This window comes from Odocoileus virginianus, chromosome 8, assembly GCF_023699985.2.
Source record: "Odocoileus virginianus isolate 20LAN1187 ecotype Illinois chromosome 8, Ovbor_1.2, whole genome shotgun sequence".
Classification (NCBI taxonomy): domain Eukaryota; kingdom Metazoa; phylum Chordata; class Mammalia; order Artiodactyla; family Cervidae; genus Odocoileus; species Odocoileus virginianus.
Genome location: NC_069681.1, coordinates 77,738,635 through 77,756,316, shown reverse-complemented (window position 1 = coordinate 77,756,316; position 17,682 = coordinate 77,738,635). Strand labels below are relative to the sequence as shown.

General features: G+C 33.1%; 1 protein-coding gene across 8 annotated transcripts in view; it reads right to left on the bottom strand.

Moving 5' to 3' along the window:
* PDS5B (PDS5 cohesin associated factor B) overlaps window positions 1–17,682 on the bottom strand; it is a 169,899-nt gene that overhangs the window by 72,812 nt on the left and 79,405 nt on the right. For all 8 annotated transcript variants that reach the window (XM_070471777.1, XM_070471781.1, XM_070471783.1 and 5 more), the window contains exons 11-17: window positions 16,851–16,996; window positions 14,511–14,662; window positions 13,167–13,280; window positions 6,867–6,948; window positions 4,500–4,548; window positions 1,843–1,982; window positions 297–412 (exon numbers count right to left, since the gene is read on the bottom strand). In XM_070471777.1, the coding sequence (XP_070327878.1) occupies window positions 297–412; window positions 1,843–1,982; window positions 4,500–4,548; window positions 6,867–6,948; window positions 13,167–13,280; window positions 14,511–14,662; window positions 16,851–16,996 (799 nt within the window). The remainder of the gene's footprint in view (window positions 1–296; window positions 413–1,842; window positions 1,983–4,499; window positions 4,549–6,866; window positions 6,949–13,166; window positions 13,281–14,510; window positions 14,663–16,850; window positions 16,997–17,682) is intronic.

Below are 17,682 nucleotides of genomic sequence, written 5' to 3'. Positions count from 1 at the left end.
GGAATACATGTAAATTCATGGCTAATTCATTTCACTGTATGACAAAAACTACTGTAATGATGTAAAGTAATTAGCCTCCAACTAATAAAAATAAATGGAAGAAGAAAGAAAAAAAAAAATTAAAAGAAATAACATGAAATACTAAATATATACAGATATATACAGATAAGTATATAGCCATTATGTATATGCATATATATATAGATTAGTGCCTTACATATAGCAGATACTCAATAATGACTACTAAAGCATGACCAAATTAATGGTAACGAAAATTCAATATTTTCATTAAATACCTGATAGACTCAGTATCTATGTGCACAGGTGCTATCCTCTCCAAGAGAAACTTGATCATTTCCAGAAAAGGATTTGTAGGCTGTTTGGGGTTGCCCAACTTCTTAGTTATTTCACGCTGTAATGGAGATGTTTAAAATATTACAAAAGTATGTTTAAATAATTCATTACATTAAAATGTTAAGAAACTATAATAATTAAAATCACATAGTACCAGTACTGTTGGTATAGTACTGGTGCTGGAATAAACAAATCAATACAAAAAGACTAAATTAAGAATTTAGTATAGGAAAAAGGTAACACTTCAAGAAAACAGGAAAAGGATTATTCAATATATTGTAATACTGAATATACTGGAAAAGCTCAATAGACATTTTTTTAAAATAAAAGCAGAGTTAGATCCCTATCTTACATCTTACACCAAAGATATTCCAAAAGGATGAAAACAAACACAAAAGAATAAAGCCAATGGTCACGGGATATCAAACTTCAACAAGCAAAATTACCAGGGGAGCTTATTAAAACTACAGATTCCTGGGCCTCACTGTGAAGATTCTCATTTAGTCAATCTGGGGTAGAGCCAAGAATCATCTTTTATAAAAGAATTAGGAAGATATATAGAAAACAGATTAAATAATAATGACATAAGTAAATATTTTCATTGACCTGCAGTACAATGGGATTTCATAAGCAAGACTCCAAAGGCAAAAACCTTGAGGAGACCACTGACAAACTTAGTGAGATAACAAAACTATCATACGTAAAGGGCATCATAAACAAAATGAAAAGGGCTAAACTGCAACTATTGGAAAACTACCTGCACCCTAATTAACACACAATGCCATGACATACTAACAAGCCAATGAGATAAAGACAGATAATCTAGAAAAGTAGGCAAAGATTAAAAACACATAATTTACAAAAGAAATAATGACTAATACATCCAAGGAGAAAAAGTGGTCATGTGATTAGCAACCGATTTTACAAATCCTATCAAAATAATAATGTTTTTGTTTGAGTTTTGTGTTTCCAACAGTGATACTGGCCAGTAGCAAATTTATCCTAAAGAAAAGAAAACAAGACTGTGTAAAATTATTAAGCTATAAAGATTATTTATATTTTACATTAATCAAAAACGGGAAAAATGTAAATGTGTAACACAAGTGGGGACCATTCAATAAATTATGGCACATATATTCAACGGTGTGCTATGTTGCTACTAAAGATAACACAGTAAAAGACTAATGAAAAAGTAAAATATACAAAGCTCTGTATAATATAATCTTATTTTAAAAGAACATGCACCATAATATTAACAACTGTGTCTATAGAGTAATTAGTTTAATATATTATTATTTTTGTGATATTTCCTAAATTTTACATAATGAACATAAGTTATTTTACAAAAGGGGACAAAAAAGGATTTGCGGGCTTCTCCAAACATTACAGAGGAGCCTGGCAGGCTACAGTATATAGGGTTGCACAGAGTCAGACATGACTGAAGTGACTTATCACCAAACATTAACTCTTTTAAATTTCTCTCCTTACCACACAACCTTCAGCCTGTTTGCAGGAGCATGTTGGACTGACAAGCACTTCTAACTGTTTTCTTATTTTCTCATCATCTTCTAACACTTGTGTGAATTTCTTCATGAAATCCTGAGCCTTACCAGGATCTGGCAAATTTCCTTAAATTAAATTAAAATACAATTTTAGATATTTCCTGAAATAATAAAAGAGCAACATTTTTCTTTTTTTTTTTTTTTAAATTTTTGAATAGCAGGTTTATTTTTTTTTCTTCCATTTATTTTTATTTGTTGGAGGCTAATTACTTTACAACATTGCAGTGGTTTTTGTCATACAATAAAAGAGCAACATTTTTCATTCTTTACTTTGATGAATAATCCTAACATACAAATTCATTTAATTTAATGAGATAAAAATTATAAAGATCCTTTAATAGTAAATTTTCACAAGTAAAAAATTTTTTCCTGGAAACATAAAATCATTGTGAAGGACCATCTATCCAGAGAAAGACCAAACTGGTTAATTTTAAATAACTCCATATAATACCTAAAGGACTTAAATGTCAACCTGAAAAATACCAATTTTATTACTGTCCCATGAGCTTGTGCATACACTGTTCTTTTGTGATTCACGGCAAGAGATCAAGATCAGTAAGATTTACCTTGAAGAAACTATCTTCCTGTTCTGCACTGTTTACTGTTAAAGCATCCACAGAAAATGAGCACACACATGCATGCTGCTCGGTACCAAAACAGGCTGAACAACATGGTTCAGGTGTTACTGCCGGATATGCCACTACCACACGAGAAAGTCTGAGTTCTTACAGAATCAAAAATTAGTTTTATACTGCTCTCCTAATACATCATTAATCAAAACACTTATGAAAGTTAACAAAATATCCATCATAACATTGTTTTTTCTGGCTGCTCACAACTGTAATGGAGAACCAGACTCGGTAGGACCCTGCTAATAATAGGAATTGTAATACAGAAATATGGACTCTAATAAAAGTAACAGAAACCTGTTGAATCTTGAAATACGAATACAGTAAATGCAGTCTTCAAGTTCATATATGACTCTGAAGTTCCATTTATATCTTGGCTTACATGACTGAACATAGTAAGAACCAATCTCCCCCCCAACTATGTGACTGTGTAATCTTTCCCTATTTCCATAACACAAAAATTCTACTGTACTGTGTATCAACAGTTTTGGGAAAAGTCACTTTACAGCCCCTCCACAGCATCATATTAAGGCTACAATAAAGCATGTCACCTAAGAAACAAAATGAAAAGAAAGTGACGGGAGAGGGAGAGAGGAAGGAAAGAGAGAAGAAAAGGAGGAAGGGAAAAACAGCGACAAAAAATCCCTTTCATTCAAGATGCTACAAACATACTTGACCACTGGAACTCTTTTTTTCTGATGGTACTACTAATATGTGCAGGATATTGACATCCCTCGGAGCAGAATTTGGGAAATATTGTACTTGTTGGAAGAAAATGGATATGAGGTTAAAACAGAAAGACTACAGGAAATTATCTCCTTTAGGGGATAGTGTCCACAGCCAAACAACCAGGGAAATACTTATTTAAAAGCAATAGCATGGGGACCTTCCTGGTGGTCCAGGGGCTAGGACTCCATGCTTCCAATGCAGGGGGCCCAGGTTCAATCCCTGGTCAGGGTACTAGATCCCACATGCCACAACTAAGACCTGGTGCAGCCACATAAATTAAATAAATAAAAAATTTTTTAAAAAAAGCAATAGCATGAAATCACTTGCTTGAAGTTATCCAAAGGGACTGAACACTCATTTAACTGCTCAGGACTAAAAGGTATTTTGGTGTGAAATTTCTCCTCATGCCAGAATTGCTATCACTTAGTCTAATACCCAATGAATTAGGTTACTATTCTTTTTTAAGTGTCTTAGCATACTTCCACATACATCCTGGAACATTTGTTAACATCTCAAAAATCCGCCTAAGATCTCTTCATTAGCCAAGTGGAAGCTCGGTGCAAGCACTCCCCCAGGTGCTCCTGATCTTCCCTCCGCCCTTGTGCTATACACAGGGATCTCTGAGGTGAGAGGAAAAGCTAGTGCCCTGCAAAAAAAAGCTACTTTTCCCTGCCCTGAACAAAGAAGACATGCTATACAACCCTTTAGTATTCCCTGTTAAAAGCAATTACATGACATTTTATTTGAAAACTCTGAAAGCAAAAAAGCGAATTAACTTTTTTTTTTCAAAAACAAAATTTGCAGTTATTAAGTATATCCTTCATTCTAAACTTTGACTCACAATGAAATGAGCTTCAGGTAGATTCACATTAGAGCAAACAATAGCTAAGCACAGGCTCAGTTTTTAACAGCAAGCTTACATAGCAATTTGAATGAATTCTCAAAAATAAATTAATGTAGTAAAACCTTTATCTAGCTCTTGCTCATACCAAAACACAAAATAATTCTGCACAGAATGCAAAATAAATGAAAATGAGAAAAAAACAAAAAGGAAAGCTGAGTATGCTGGGGAAAAGAAAAAAAATAAAAATCAACCAAAAACCTTTAATCTTTTCCTATATTATCATAGCCTAAAATGGAACTTTGAGGAATATTTTATACTACCAAAGAAAGAAATGTATCAAATAAACCTTAAATTTTACATATAATATTTGAAGTAACTTACTTGTAATAACCATCACTTTGGAAAATATGGCCTTGACACTGGCATCTGTCTGAAAATCACACAAAAAAATTCAAAATTAAAATCTCCTAACAATAATTTTCATTATATTCTTCAGAAAGTTAAGCATAACCCACTCACACTCTAGGCCCACACCCGGACCACCAGTATATGCTCCTTCTTTAGACATGTTTAAACCCCCGATAAGCTGAATGAAAGATAGAAGTGAAGTCATAATCCACCCTTGTCACTTCTTCCCTCATCCTGTTTTGTCATCCTCCCAAAAGAAAAAAAAAAAAAAGATATGACTGCTGCATCAACATTTTGGGACACAGAAGTATTTTGTTTTTCTTAAGTATACTCAAAGGACAGGACAACTTAGTTTAAAAGGGGAACAAAGTAATCTGGAAACATTGGTTTTCATATCTGTAGTCTATTGCAAACAGAAAATTGAGAAGTATATAGTTCTGATTGAACTGAGGTATTTAAGCCTGAGGATTATGACACGTAAGTCAGGAAGCCATTGGGAAGACGCTAGATGAAGACAATTAAGATGCCAGTAACATGTACAAAAGATTTTTCCAAGAGGGCTAGTTATATGCTGCATCAGGGTAGTATAATGTTTCAGTGAATGAATGTCTTCATTACATTGCGCTTCATGTAACATATTCTGTAAAGTCATGGGTATGAGTGATGTTTCTAAGAATGCTAGTTATTCACTGCATCAGGTTAGTGTTATTTAATGAAAAGAAACATCACCAACAAAGCACAATACTGCAAGTCACTTTGAGAGACACAGCGTTATCAGTTAAGTTAAATGAAATAATTAGAAGGGCTACACTGCTAAGAAAGAATAAAAATTACCTTAATCAGAAGGAATAAGGAAGAAGTCAAAGAAACATATTAAATATCTAAGAGTCTTCCTGATAAAATAGGTGGAATTATAAACAGACAAAAATTAAACACAGCTTTTTTTTTCTAACTTTAACTGTGTAACATCTACTAGAATTCTCAACATAAAGTGAGTATTAAGTAATAGACTTAATTCTCCTTTCACTACAATTCCACTTTAGAGTACTATCCTCCTCCATTCTGCTGCTGCTTCACACACACATTCTGCTTCTTCTTCCCCACCACACACAAATGAGAATTCTCTCTTTGATTTAGATAACATGTTAATTATTTTAAGGCAATTTAAAGGAAAATACCACAAAGTAAAAGGGAATAAAACACTGTAACTGAACTGAGTCTGCATTTTATTCCTAGACTGAAGAGGAATACCATGAGTTTTTATGCCAAGTTTTTATGAACAAGCAAAGAGAAGAAGCTCACACTAAATAAATTTTAAAGGGACAGTGAAAGTCAACAAAGGTGATCTTGATTACCGTCTCATACATCACACTGCTCAACACACAACCTATACACTTAAAATGCTATTCGGCTGCTATTATGACTTTAATAATGTTCAATAAGTCATAAACAAACAGATAATTGTTAGCCTATAAAACAAAAATACTACTCAGGTGTAAAGCTTCAATCAGGCAAACAAGGGACAAGAAATGTCTTATTACTACTACTGATTTAGAGGTTAAGAAAAAAGTGAGGTCACCATAAATCACTCAAACAACTACTGTTAGCGCACTGATTTTTAGGGCAAATGGCAAGATTTACACCTAGGAAAACTGGAGATGTTCTCTCTTACATGAAATAACTGCATTCTATTGACCTCTGTCTTATGAACATAAGGTATATGTTGTGGGGAAAGGGTGAAGAATTCCACTATACGCTGAAAAAGAAACAAACATAACACTGTGCTGTTTTCCCTGGATGCAATTTAAAATGACCAGACACACTGATTTTTAGATGAATTATATCTTTTACAGGCCTACATACAACATTCTCAAACAACAGCAATTGGATGAATAACTACCATTAAATTATAATTATGAAGACCAGGTAATACATTAAAATTACCATAATATTGGTTGTAAGTAAAAATATCAAAATACTAAACTATAATTACACGATTTTAAAACTTTCTATAACCACAAGACTATACAAAGATGATGGCAGCATTTCAGTGCAGCAACATTAAGTGTAACTTTACTGTTTTATATGCTTTCCATAATGCTGTGTTATTGTTTTTTGTTTTTAAAGTTACCCAAAAAGGCTTAATTCTCAGTACACAGAAGCACATTCTGTTTCCTGTTGGTTATCACCTTTTGCAGATACAGTAAATTTTAAGTTTTTCTATGTAGTAAGTTTCTTAAAAATTTCAGTGTTCTAAGTTAGAGGTCATAGGTTCTAGAGTCAGAACTGTTCCACGCAGAAACAGCTGTTCAATACATAGCAGAAATGGTGATAACTTACTTTGGGTTGCTTAATTAAGTCGAGCAAATCCTTTACTTGATGTCGGAGCAGATTTTGACACTTCCACATTTCATTCAATGCTCTGAAAAACATAAACACATAAATTTAAATAACAAAATGGGATAAAAATCCTTCTAGGATATTCCAACTATGTTAATTTTTTCTGTAAGTTCAGATTACACAAGGAGATGACAAAGACGGGGAAAAAGTTACAGGGGCTAAGCAACTGATGATATATGGAGAGAGAGAGGAGTCAAAGAGAAGAGAGAATGACATTTGGGGAGATGGGTATATCAAAAGAAAGGGATTAGTGGTGACTGTTTTTCCTTTTGTATAGAAATAGGGAAAATTTCTCATTAACTGGAACACATTTGCACGCAAGGGCATAGGAATTAACTGAGGTGATTACAAACTTGAGAAATAAAGCAATATTTAATGGAATAATATCTTGCAGTAGGTAGGATGAAAAGGAATAAAAGATAGACAACAGTGAGCTCTGAGATAATGGGGATACTTTTTCCTGAAAGAAAAATATTGTAATTTTACATAATACATATTATATATCTTATTAGTTATTTATAAATTATATTATGTTATATAAGTGAATATTCATCTTACACAGCAAAAATTTTGATGTCCCCATAACACTTTTATTGTTCTCAGGCAGAAATTTTAAAAAGAGATTAATATAAGAAATTTATATTTATATATAAAATATAAATCACAGAGAGCAGTTAATGTTATTTAAATGCTGAGTTATAGAATATCAGAACCATTTATATTTAAAATTTTTAAAAAGAAATTTTCTAAAACCAAATACTACTTCTCATTATTGTTTTCAATTATCTATACTTCTGTTGGGGCTTCCCAGGTGGCACTAGTGCTAAAGAATCTGCCTGTCAATGCAGGAGATCAAAGAGACTCAGGTTCCATCCCTGGGTGGGGAAGATCACCTGGAGAAGGAAGTGGCAACCACTCCAGAATTCTTGCCTGGAAAATTCCATTGACAGCGGAGCCTGGTAGGCTATAGTCCATGGGGTCACAAAGAGTCAGACACGACTGAGCACATACTTTCTATTAACTCCATTACCACACATACAAAACACTGCTCTAAGATAATAATTTAATGCAGACGTATATAAAACCATGTAAAAACATCCATTTTCTTTTGATAGACAAAGCAATTATTTGCTTAATATTTTCATTCTCAACAGTGTGTCTTAAAAGTACTTTTGTATTTTTTTAAAAAGGAGATAAATTAGCAGAAATTTGGACACAAATTCCTTTATAGTAGTCCCTTATAAATGGTACTAGCAAAACAACAGTACTGGGGCATTTTCATCTTGAAATACTTATACTTTACTGTTTTCAAGGTACTAAAGTTCCCTAAAGTTTAACAGGCACATTTCAAGAATGCAACCATTAAAAGAAAATTGACCATTATCCAGAGGACTGAAAAAGTCTCACAGAAAAGTAGCAGTTATGTAATTAAAACAATACTTTTGAAAGAAACAGCAGTCACCTGTGAAATTACTTCTGAACCCCAAAGTCAATGAATTCTCTCCATACCTACACATTTTATCACTACTTTTAACTCCAAAACCCCCTCGATTTTGAAACTTGCTTTCACTTAAAGCAGAAAAATAAAAAAGAAATTATCTTATCTATTATAGTTATTTATTAATTTAAAGATGAAATCTTAAGTAATTCTAAAGTTTATTATAAACTATTACAGTTGCAACTTAACTCAAAAAGTGACCATTATATACTAAGAATTTGTACTGTAACAATCAGGAAAGGCACCCCCTCAAGCATTTTAATCAAATTATATTAAGCAGTAAAGACAATGTGTCCTTGTGTTTTGCCTTTCTAAACAGCACTTAAGGGAAAAAAAATTGTACTAGTGGAAGCAGTATTACTATACTAGAAAGACAAATATCCATTCATTCAATATTAGTCTGAATTCCAGCTCTGTCACTAAATAAAAGTGAAAAATCTGACTAGAGCCCGGATACTCTTACATTTGTTAACTTTTTTTTGATTAAGTGACATTTTAAGTAGACAGCTAAAGCCCCTCAGGCGGCTCCTCCCCATTTACACCACTGCACCACACGCTTGCGCCACTTCAAAGGAAAAGAGCCCCCCTGAGCCACAGAAACCTGTCAGACGCAGACAGGAACCTCTCCTCCAGTCTTCTGCTCCTAACTGGCCAACTACCCCTCAGACTTGGCAGTACAGAGCTGTCCAGATGAGAGCCGGATCAATGAAGGAGAAGATCACCACCAGGACACCTGATACTACCACTTACTCTCGGCGGTAACAGCTGCTCTGGGAAACTTGGGGGTGGTGGAAATATACACCATGATCAGAGGGTACTCAAGCTGCCTCAATTCTCCTCTCCAATCATCAAGATACTCAGTTAACTTAGTGACTTACCCAAAACTGGGTACACATCAAAAAGTCTAAAATATAGAAAGTACTTTGTCTCCCCCAAAAGAACACTGTCATAGAATAAAATATATGGCTCTTTCAATAAATAAAAATCCTTACCAAACAAATTCTTAGCAGGAACCTGCTTGTTACACAGGAGCTATTTTAAATACCATTCAAACTAATTAGAAGTCACAAATTCAAATGACTTTCTGGGCTAGAATGGTAATACAAATGAATAAAGAAGGACAGCCATTATAATACAGAGTAGTCAGCACTGCGGTAAAATCAGAAACATTAAGTAAAACATCAACATTATTAGTATTCAGGACGATGGAAAGAGAATGAGACAAAATTTCATACCCAAAAGATTCACAAAAGATAAAATGCCTGACAGAGGATGGAGAAACTTAGAAACCACTGGCAAGAGTGTAAATTAGTATAATCATATTGGAAAATGATTTGACTAGTTTATAATGCTGGAAATGTGCATCCTCAGCAGTTCCACTCATAGCTGTAACTCCAGTGATCCTAAACCTTGTCTGCCCATTAGAATGCCCTGAAATGCTTTTCTAGAAACCAAAATGCACATACTACAAACTAGACAAATTAAATGACAAACTGAGGATGAGATTCGTGTGTCAGTGTTTTTTAAACCTTTCCAAATGATTCCAATATGTAGTCAAATCTGAGAACCATTCACAACTATCCCTCAGAGAAACTCTTGCATGTTTACTAAACTGGAAAATGTTCACAGTAGCATTATCTGCATTATTAAAAAATGGAAACAACACAAATGTCCATTCTTTCCATGCATTCAGATCTGCAATGTCAAGATGATAGAATAAAACTGTGGAATAATGACAAAGTAATTCAATACCTCAGTGAAAATGAATGACCCATAAACTATGTAGAGACAGTGGATGAAGTTTAGGAACATAATAGAATGGTGTGGAAAAAAAATCACAGAAGACTATACCCACAATCACTCCACTTTTAAAAAGTTCAAAAATGATCAAAAACAAAAAATATATAATTAAAGGATACATACGTATAATAAAACCATTCTTTAAAAGGAAATGAGAAACACAAAATTAAGGTTAGTGGTTTCCTCTGAGAGGAAAGAGGATGAAAGAGGGTGGGTGGCAGATTCATAGACAGTTATTACTATGCTTCAAAACTCATGATTTCTTTGGGTGCATAAAATACTTCATTACAGTAAATGTAAAGACTTTTGGAGAAAGTAACCACGAACAAAATGTAAAGAGTAAGTAATAAAATGTTAAAAACCATCAGGTGTATAGTTGGACAGTTAATTCGAAAAAGTTGATTAATAGGAAGTAACAGACAAAGGGACATATTGAATAAATGGAGAACTTACAAATGGATAACATAGTTGTATAGAAACTTGAGAGTGTGGGTATTACAGGGAAGTCATTAGAGGGAATAATGGACTTGAATATCCATATAAAAAATAATGTAAGATTCTTATTTCACATCATGCATAAAAATAAATTACAGGAAGAATAAAGATCTTAATCTGAAAAGCAAATCTTTAAAATTTTATTTAAAAATATAAAACAAATTAACCTCAGCATAGAAAAGAATTTTAAAATATAGAGAGAGCACAAGCAAAATAGAAAAAGACTGATATATTTGGTTATATTAAAATTAAAACTTTTATATGTGCTAAGACACCATAAGCATCGTAAAAACATAACTATAAGCTCTAGGACATATTGTGCAGATACCTGACAAATGTTTTAGTGTATAGAACGTAGAGAAACTTTACAAAAAGTTGATTTAAAAAATAATTTCAAAAATGTTATACACACACACACTTATTTTAACTTAAAAGAGAGAAGTATTCATGCACTCACCAACCATTTTTGTAGAAATCAACTGATCCACAGATTGGAATTTACTTTCAGCTTTTCCATGAAATCATTTTTCAGTGTATCTCAAAATATATTTTCAGTATATTATTTTAGTTCTGGAATTGCCATTTATGTTTTGTGTATTCTATTCACAAATTTTTAAATTTTATTTTCCATTTCTGGTATTAAAGTTTTCATTAGTTGTTTGCTCCTATGGGTTTGGAAGTTATACACTCAAATTCTTTTAGGGGTGACTTAAAATTTTTAATAGGTAAACTTGGTCTAATTAATCAACATGTCATATCTGTCCTCACTCTTATATGACAAAAGAACATCAGAACACTACCTGCCATCTTAACATGTTGTTATCTGACTATGTGCCCCCTTCCAGGGAAGGAAAAGGGTATCCCAGGGACTCTCATGAGCTCACAAATTGTTACAGTGGTATAAGTTGACTCAATGTCAGCCTAGATGCTAATCTACTTTTTAATACAGATCCCAACACTTGTTTAAGAAAACTATCCTTTTCCTTCCTTCTGGATTTAGTTTCCTTTTTTATTCTTTAGTAATTTTCTCAAGTAGGATTTATGAGTGGTGAACTCTCACTTTTTGCTTTAAAGTGTCTTTAATTCATTACTACTCATGAATGACAGCTGAACTGAGTCAAGGCATCTAGACTGGTTGTGTCTTAAAATAGTTTGTTCCAAAAGGGATATACATATATATATCGTATCTCATCCATGCTGAAAGGCCATCAACTGCACCATGAAGAAAAGGATGCATTCCAATTTCAGAGATATTAGCATATGAAAATTTAACGTTTTACAATCAATTAAATACAGTGGAAACATATTTTACTATATGCAATGGAAAAAATGAGTTTTGGAATCAGGTAGAACTGAATTCAAATTCTGGCCTTGTCTCTTACTAGTTGTATAATTTTATGCAAGCTAACTGATCTCTGTGGGATTCAGTTTATCACGTGGAAAACAGAAAAAATATCACTTATGCTAGGAGTTGCCAAGTTTTTTCTATAAAAAGCCAGATGGTAAATTTCACAAGCTTTGTGGGTCGTAAGGTCCCTGTTGAACCTACTCAACTCTGCCAATTGCAGCAGGAAACAGAATTAACACACATTCCTGTGCCTGAAATACAGTCGATATTAAGAAATGTACATTTTCCCTCCTACAATCTTTTTCTCTACATTTCTGTGAAAGATATAAACAGACCTATAACAATTTCCATGGGGGAACTGAAGTGAAAAATCCCATTACACCGTGACAGGAATGAAAATTAGGTACAGCTCCCTAGATTTCTGATTTCTTCATATGTAAACCCCATTAGCTGGGGGTTAAGTTACCTATTTATTAGAATACTAAGGACCTATACTTTCTGAAACCTAGAGCATATCAATCTCCAGGCCTCAATTTGCTAAGCCTCAGTACAATTCAATTAGCAATTCCTCTTCCATATATAAAGTGCTAATTCCTTACAAAGGCCTTCAAAAGCACTTTTTGAATGAAACACGGTCATGAAAATAAATTTTTGCTTACCTTTATGCCAAACTATAACACCATGTTGAGATTATGCAGCTCAAAAATATGTATCCTACTGGTTTACACTATAATTCTAATCAGTATCAGGTAAAAATAAGAAAGTACCACTTTCACAATATGGACCCTTCTAATGCCTTAAGGAATATAAGCAAAAAAACAAAAAATACATCAATATTTCTTGAGACAACAGAAAAAACGAAATCCTAAAAGCTACCCAATCAATCAGCTGTTTTTTAATTAGTTACAAAAATCCTTTTTAATCTCATGTTAGTAGCAGTACTTTCTGAAAAAATATCCAAGTATTCTATTGCGTCTGACCATTTAAACAATGTACATTACATAAATTGTCAACATTAAAAATACAGTTGTTTTCATTTCCATAAAATTCAGTATACTGCAAAAGATGGAAAGAACAGAGTTAGACATTTGAAACATACTTCACTGCATTTAAATCCAGTGTGGCATACAAATAATACAAGCATTTCATGCGTTCTGTTGTTTCCAAATTGTGGGGGACCATGTATTGAGCAAAGATCCGTTCAACAAGCAATCTATGAAAAAACATAAAGTACTCTATTAATTTCTATGAATATATGTATTACATATGTATGTAAATTTCCAAAACATATAAAAATACATATAAGAAAGCTTCTTCTTTCTGAGTGGAGATGAGATTTACAAATCAAAAGATTTAACAAGAAGAGCCTCCCCCACCCCACAAAAAAAATGTTAGCTGGATATACAAGAAAACCTCCTATACCTAGCAAAGATAGCTACTTCTGCATGACCTTGGGCACGTGATATACTAGGGGCTCAATTTCATTAGCTAAATAATTAAGGGCTAAAAACCTACACTAGAACTTTCCAAGTGACAAATTCTAATCTAAGTTAAAACTAACAAGGAAATATTTGTCTTCTGAGTTTCCACAGTGATCATCATCAAAAACGACCTAGATAAAAACAACAAAAAGAAAAGGGGAAAGGAGAGCTACCAAATCAAAATGTAAATCTCTGTGCATTAATGTCACATGCTCAAAAAGCTTAAAAATGTCCATTTTTAAAAAATAGTAACTGTGAAATTTCTTAGCTAGTATCAACCTAAGACACTCAGTTTCTACTTCCTACACCTCTTAAAATTCTAAGATGTCCTACTGGTTCTTAATTTTCTTATTTTGATCCTTATAGGTAAGATCATTTGGACCCCACCAAAAATTCATCAAATCAATGCAGACTGCAAGCAGGATTTACAAGTCTACTAACTATAGAATGGATAGGTTCCATACAAGATCTAATCTTATATACTGGAAAAGAAAAACACAAGACTATATTCAGATAATGTGTTTTTATATATAAATTTATAAGTTATTTGTTTTAGCCTTAAGTAGGAACTGTTTTTATTTAAAATGCCTAAATACAAAAGGTGTATATTTGACTTGTATTTGAAAAAAAATCAATGTGAATCCTTATAATACAATTACCTATGAAACAAAATTTAAATTATAATTGCATACATTTCTACTTTCAAATATTACTCAATTAAAATACAGTATATGAAAATGACTGTAAAAGATGTATCCATCCCTAAAGTTATATGTACATCACTACTTCATTTATGGGTTTGGTGGGAAAGCAACTAGTCAACTCAAAATTTTTAACTTGCAGTAAAAACCGAAAAGGGAGTTTAAAGTTATAAAAAAAAGTTCACCTAAAACAACAGCTCAACAACAGTTATATAATACCAAAAATCACGAAACATTTTACTTATGGTCTCTTTAACTTACCTATCATCAATACTATTTTGATAATATATATGGAGCAATTTGTCTTTGATCCATGAAATCTGTTTTGCAGCATCTTTCCCAGCTGCTGATTGTAAAGCGTATTTCTTATAAATCTGGGCAAGTCCCATCATGGCTTCTTTGCGTACTCTCCACTTAAAATAAAAACATTTTTTTTATAATTCAAAAATGCCTCCTTATATTAATTCCTTCAAGTTTAGTTACCCCCTTTTTTATTTACTTTACACAATATATTTTAATCATAACTTATTAGATGTTAATTTGTAATAACTATGAAAAAATACAACTATCATTTTAATATTTACTATATCAAGCAGAGACATCTATTAATATATAAATAATTTTAATGCTTTGATATCTCCTGGAGAAGGAAATGGCAACTCACTCCAGTATTCTTGCCTGGAAAAAATCCCATGAACAGTGGAGCCTCTTAGGCTGCAATCCATGGGGTCGCAAAGAGTCGGATATGACTGAGCGATTTCACTTCTGATATCTTAGACCCTTACCAACCTCTAAAAACAAATTTCAATCACAATCTACTTAATGTCACTTAGAATTAGTGAGGGAAAACACGTTACCAACTTTTAAAAGGCAAAAGACAGTTGAGTGCATAAAGTGTGTGCTATTCCTTATAGAATTTTTCCAAATTATGGTCTATATTAAACATACTTGTAAAGGTACACAGAATAGTGGCTTTATCAGATGCTGAATGTAAAGACACATTAGTGGTTCATTTTGTGTACCTGGGAAAGACATTCAGGTGTCAGAATAACGTATTCAACTATTTTTTTAAACAAATACATATCTGCTATATATCTAATATTAATTATCTCAGTATGAGATTAACCTTAAATTTTACAGCACTATAATCAGTAGGATGTTAGTAATATTTAGAACTTCACGAATCTTCAAAGACTTCATATTTCCTTTGCAGTCATAGCAACATTTTTCTTTTGGTTTCTTTAATTATAGTAAACAATAGTCCTTATTTCATCCATCCTTTGCACACACACTGAAATCAAAGACTTCAAAAGCTTTACTCAAAATTCAATACATTTGTAAAAACTGTATATCCAATTCCCTATCTTACCTCTAGTTCCTGAAACTGGTGTTTTAGGGAGAATTTAAAGATAGAGAGCATATTCTAATACCACCAATAATGTAAATACATTTAACAACTTTTTGGTATTCAATATATACAGAATGACCCAAGCAGTCCTATAACAAACACAACACGATGATCAAACACACGTGAAGCATGATCCCAACAACACACAAACTCTGACCATGAAAAAGATTACTTAAACAACACTCAGAAGGCTATCACCCTAGCATGATGCAAATCTCTTTTTCTTCCTTCACAACTTTTGGCCTTTTCATTGTTTAGTACCCTACTGGTATATTCAGTAAAGACAAGTCTAAAACTTATCAGTTAAAATAAGTTGCTCTGAATACCTACAGATTTCACAAGAATGCCATGCAACTCCTGTCCATCTATTCTCCACCCACAACCAGCATGATCAAAGAGAGAATCAAATGATGAAGAGAGCATAATCAACCTGTAAGTGACTGTCAAAATGTTGTAAAGTATTTGCCTGGCTAAAGTTATTCATAGCTACCAACAAGCCTCCTGCTTTCTTTGCTAATTAACCCCTAAATACATAAAAGATTTTCATCTTTCACCAAAATCACTCTTAAGTCTAAGTCTATAAAATCCATGCCATGAAGGAAAGGCAATGGGGAGGAGGGGAGAATGAATAGTCACTGAAACACTAAGCACGGAATACATCCCAGGCAACAAGGAACACAAACGTAACAAGACACAGTCCCCTGTTTGGAAGCCGCTGACTAGTGAGTGGAGCTATCTGGTGCTCAAGGAGGCAGGTGTGGGGTCAGGGAAGGTGGGCAAGAAGCATGCTGCTCAGCTCGGGTTAGCTTTGCCACATTGAAAACATCTTTTATTTTCTATTCCATAGAAATTATAATACAATCAGCTAGAGGACTATGAATTGATACCCATATGAAAGGAAAAAGAGAAGTTGTGTCCGAGGTCTTTACAAAGTTATTTATTAAGATTAGTGTACAGGTTAAATATCTGACTAATCTACCTCTTAGACCTGTCCCATTTGAGGACGAACAAATAATATGAACAAAATTTAATGTAACAAAATGTAAAACATTCTTATAAACATTATTTTAGATATTAAAATGCCCCCCCAAAAGAGCTAATTTCATTTAAATCTCAATATTTGCAAGTGAAACTCTATTAAAACTTCTAGTATTCAAAATATAAACCTACTACTAATTATTATTCCTACTTACCCGTTTATCTAACGTTCTCTCTCTCACAAAATTAAGTAAGTGATCATTGACCAGAAGAATATCTTTTTTAGCAGCTGTAACTATAGACACAATAACATCATGCCTAATAGCTTCCTCGGGGTCATGTGACCTCACTTTAAGATACTCTGAAAGATAAAATTTTATGATTAAAATGGAACTTTGACAATTAAAATGTCATAAAAGATTGCATAAGACCTTTGAAAGTAAACCACAACAAAAACAAAACCTAAGTAGAAAGCTTAATGTTTCAAAAATATTAGTAGCAGGAGAGACAGAAAGGAAGAAGGAGAGGAAGAAGGAAGGAAGGGTAGTCCCTCAGTCAGAACACAGCAGCTCACATGCCGCTGAGCAGTAAATCCCCTCCCCATCGACGGGGCAGGGAGGATGTCTCAGCAGCTCCTAGGCTCACTAATTCAACAAGCCACATAAATGAATCAAGAAACATATCAATGTTAAATATTTCACTTTGATTTTTTTTAATGGTTAAAATAGTCAAGTCAAGTGGTTCTGCTGGGAAAAGACCATAGAAAATTCAACTTTCTATCTCCCTTAACCAGGCAAACTCTTAGTGAGGTTATTGAAAGATTAAATTAAGACAATGGCAGCAAAGAAACAGGATTACAGGAAAGAGCATAAGACAATTCCACTTAACTGAACTAAAAGAAAGACCAAAGGGATGACAGAAGAAATGAAACATTAAACAATTATGTGAGACTGGAGGAGAATATTAAAGCAAAAAACATGGGAGTTCAGATCTGGCACTGAGAAAACTGAAAGAAAAATGAACAATCTTCAGTAATGATATATTAGG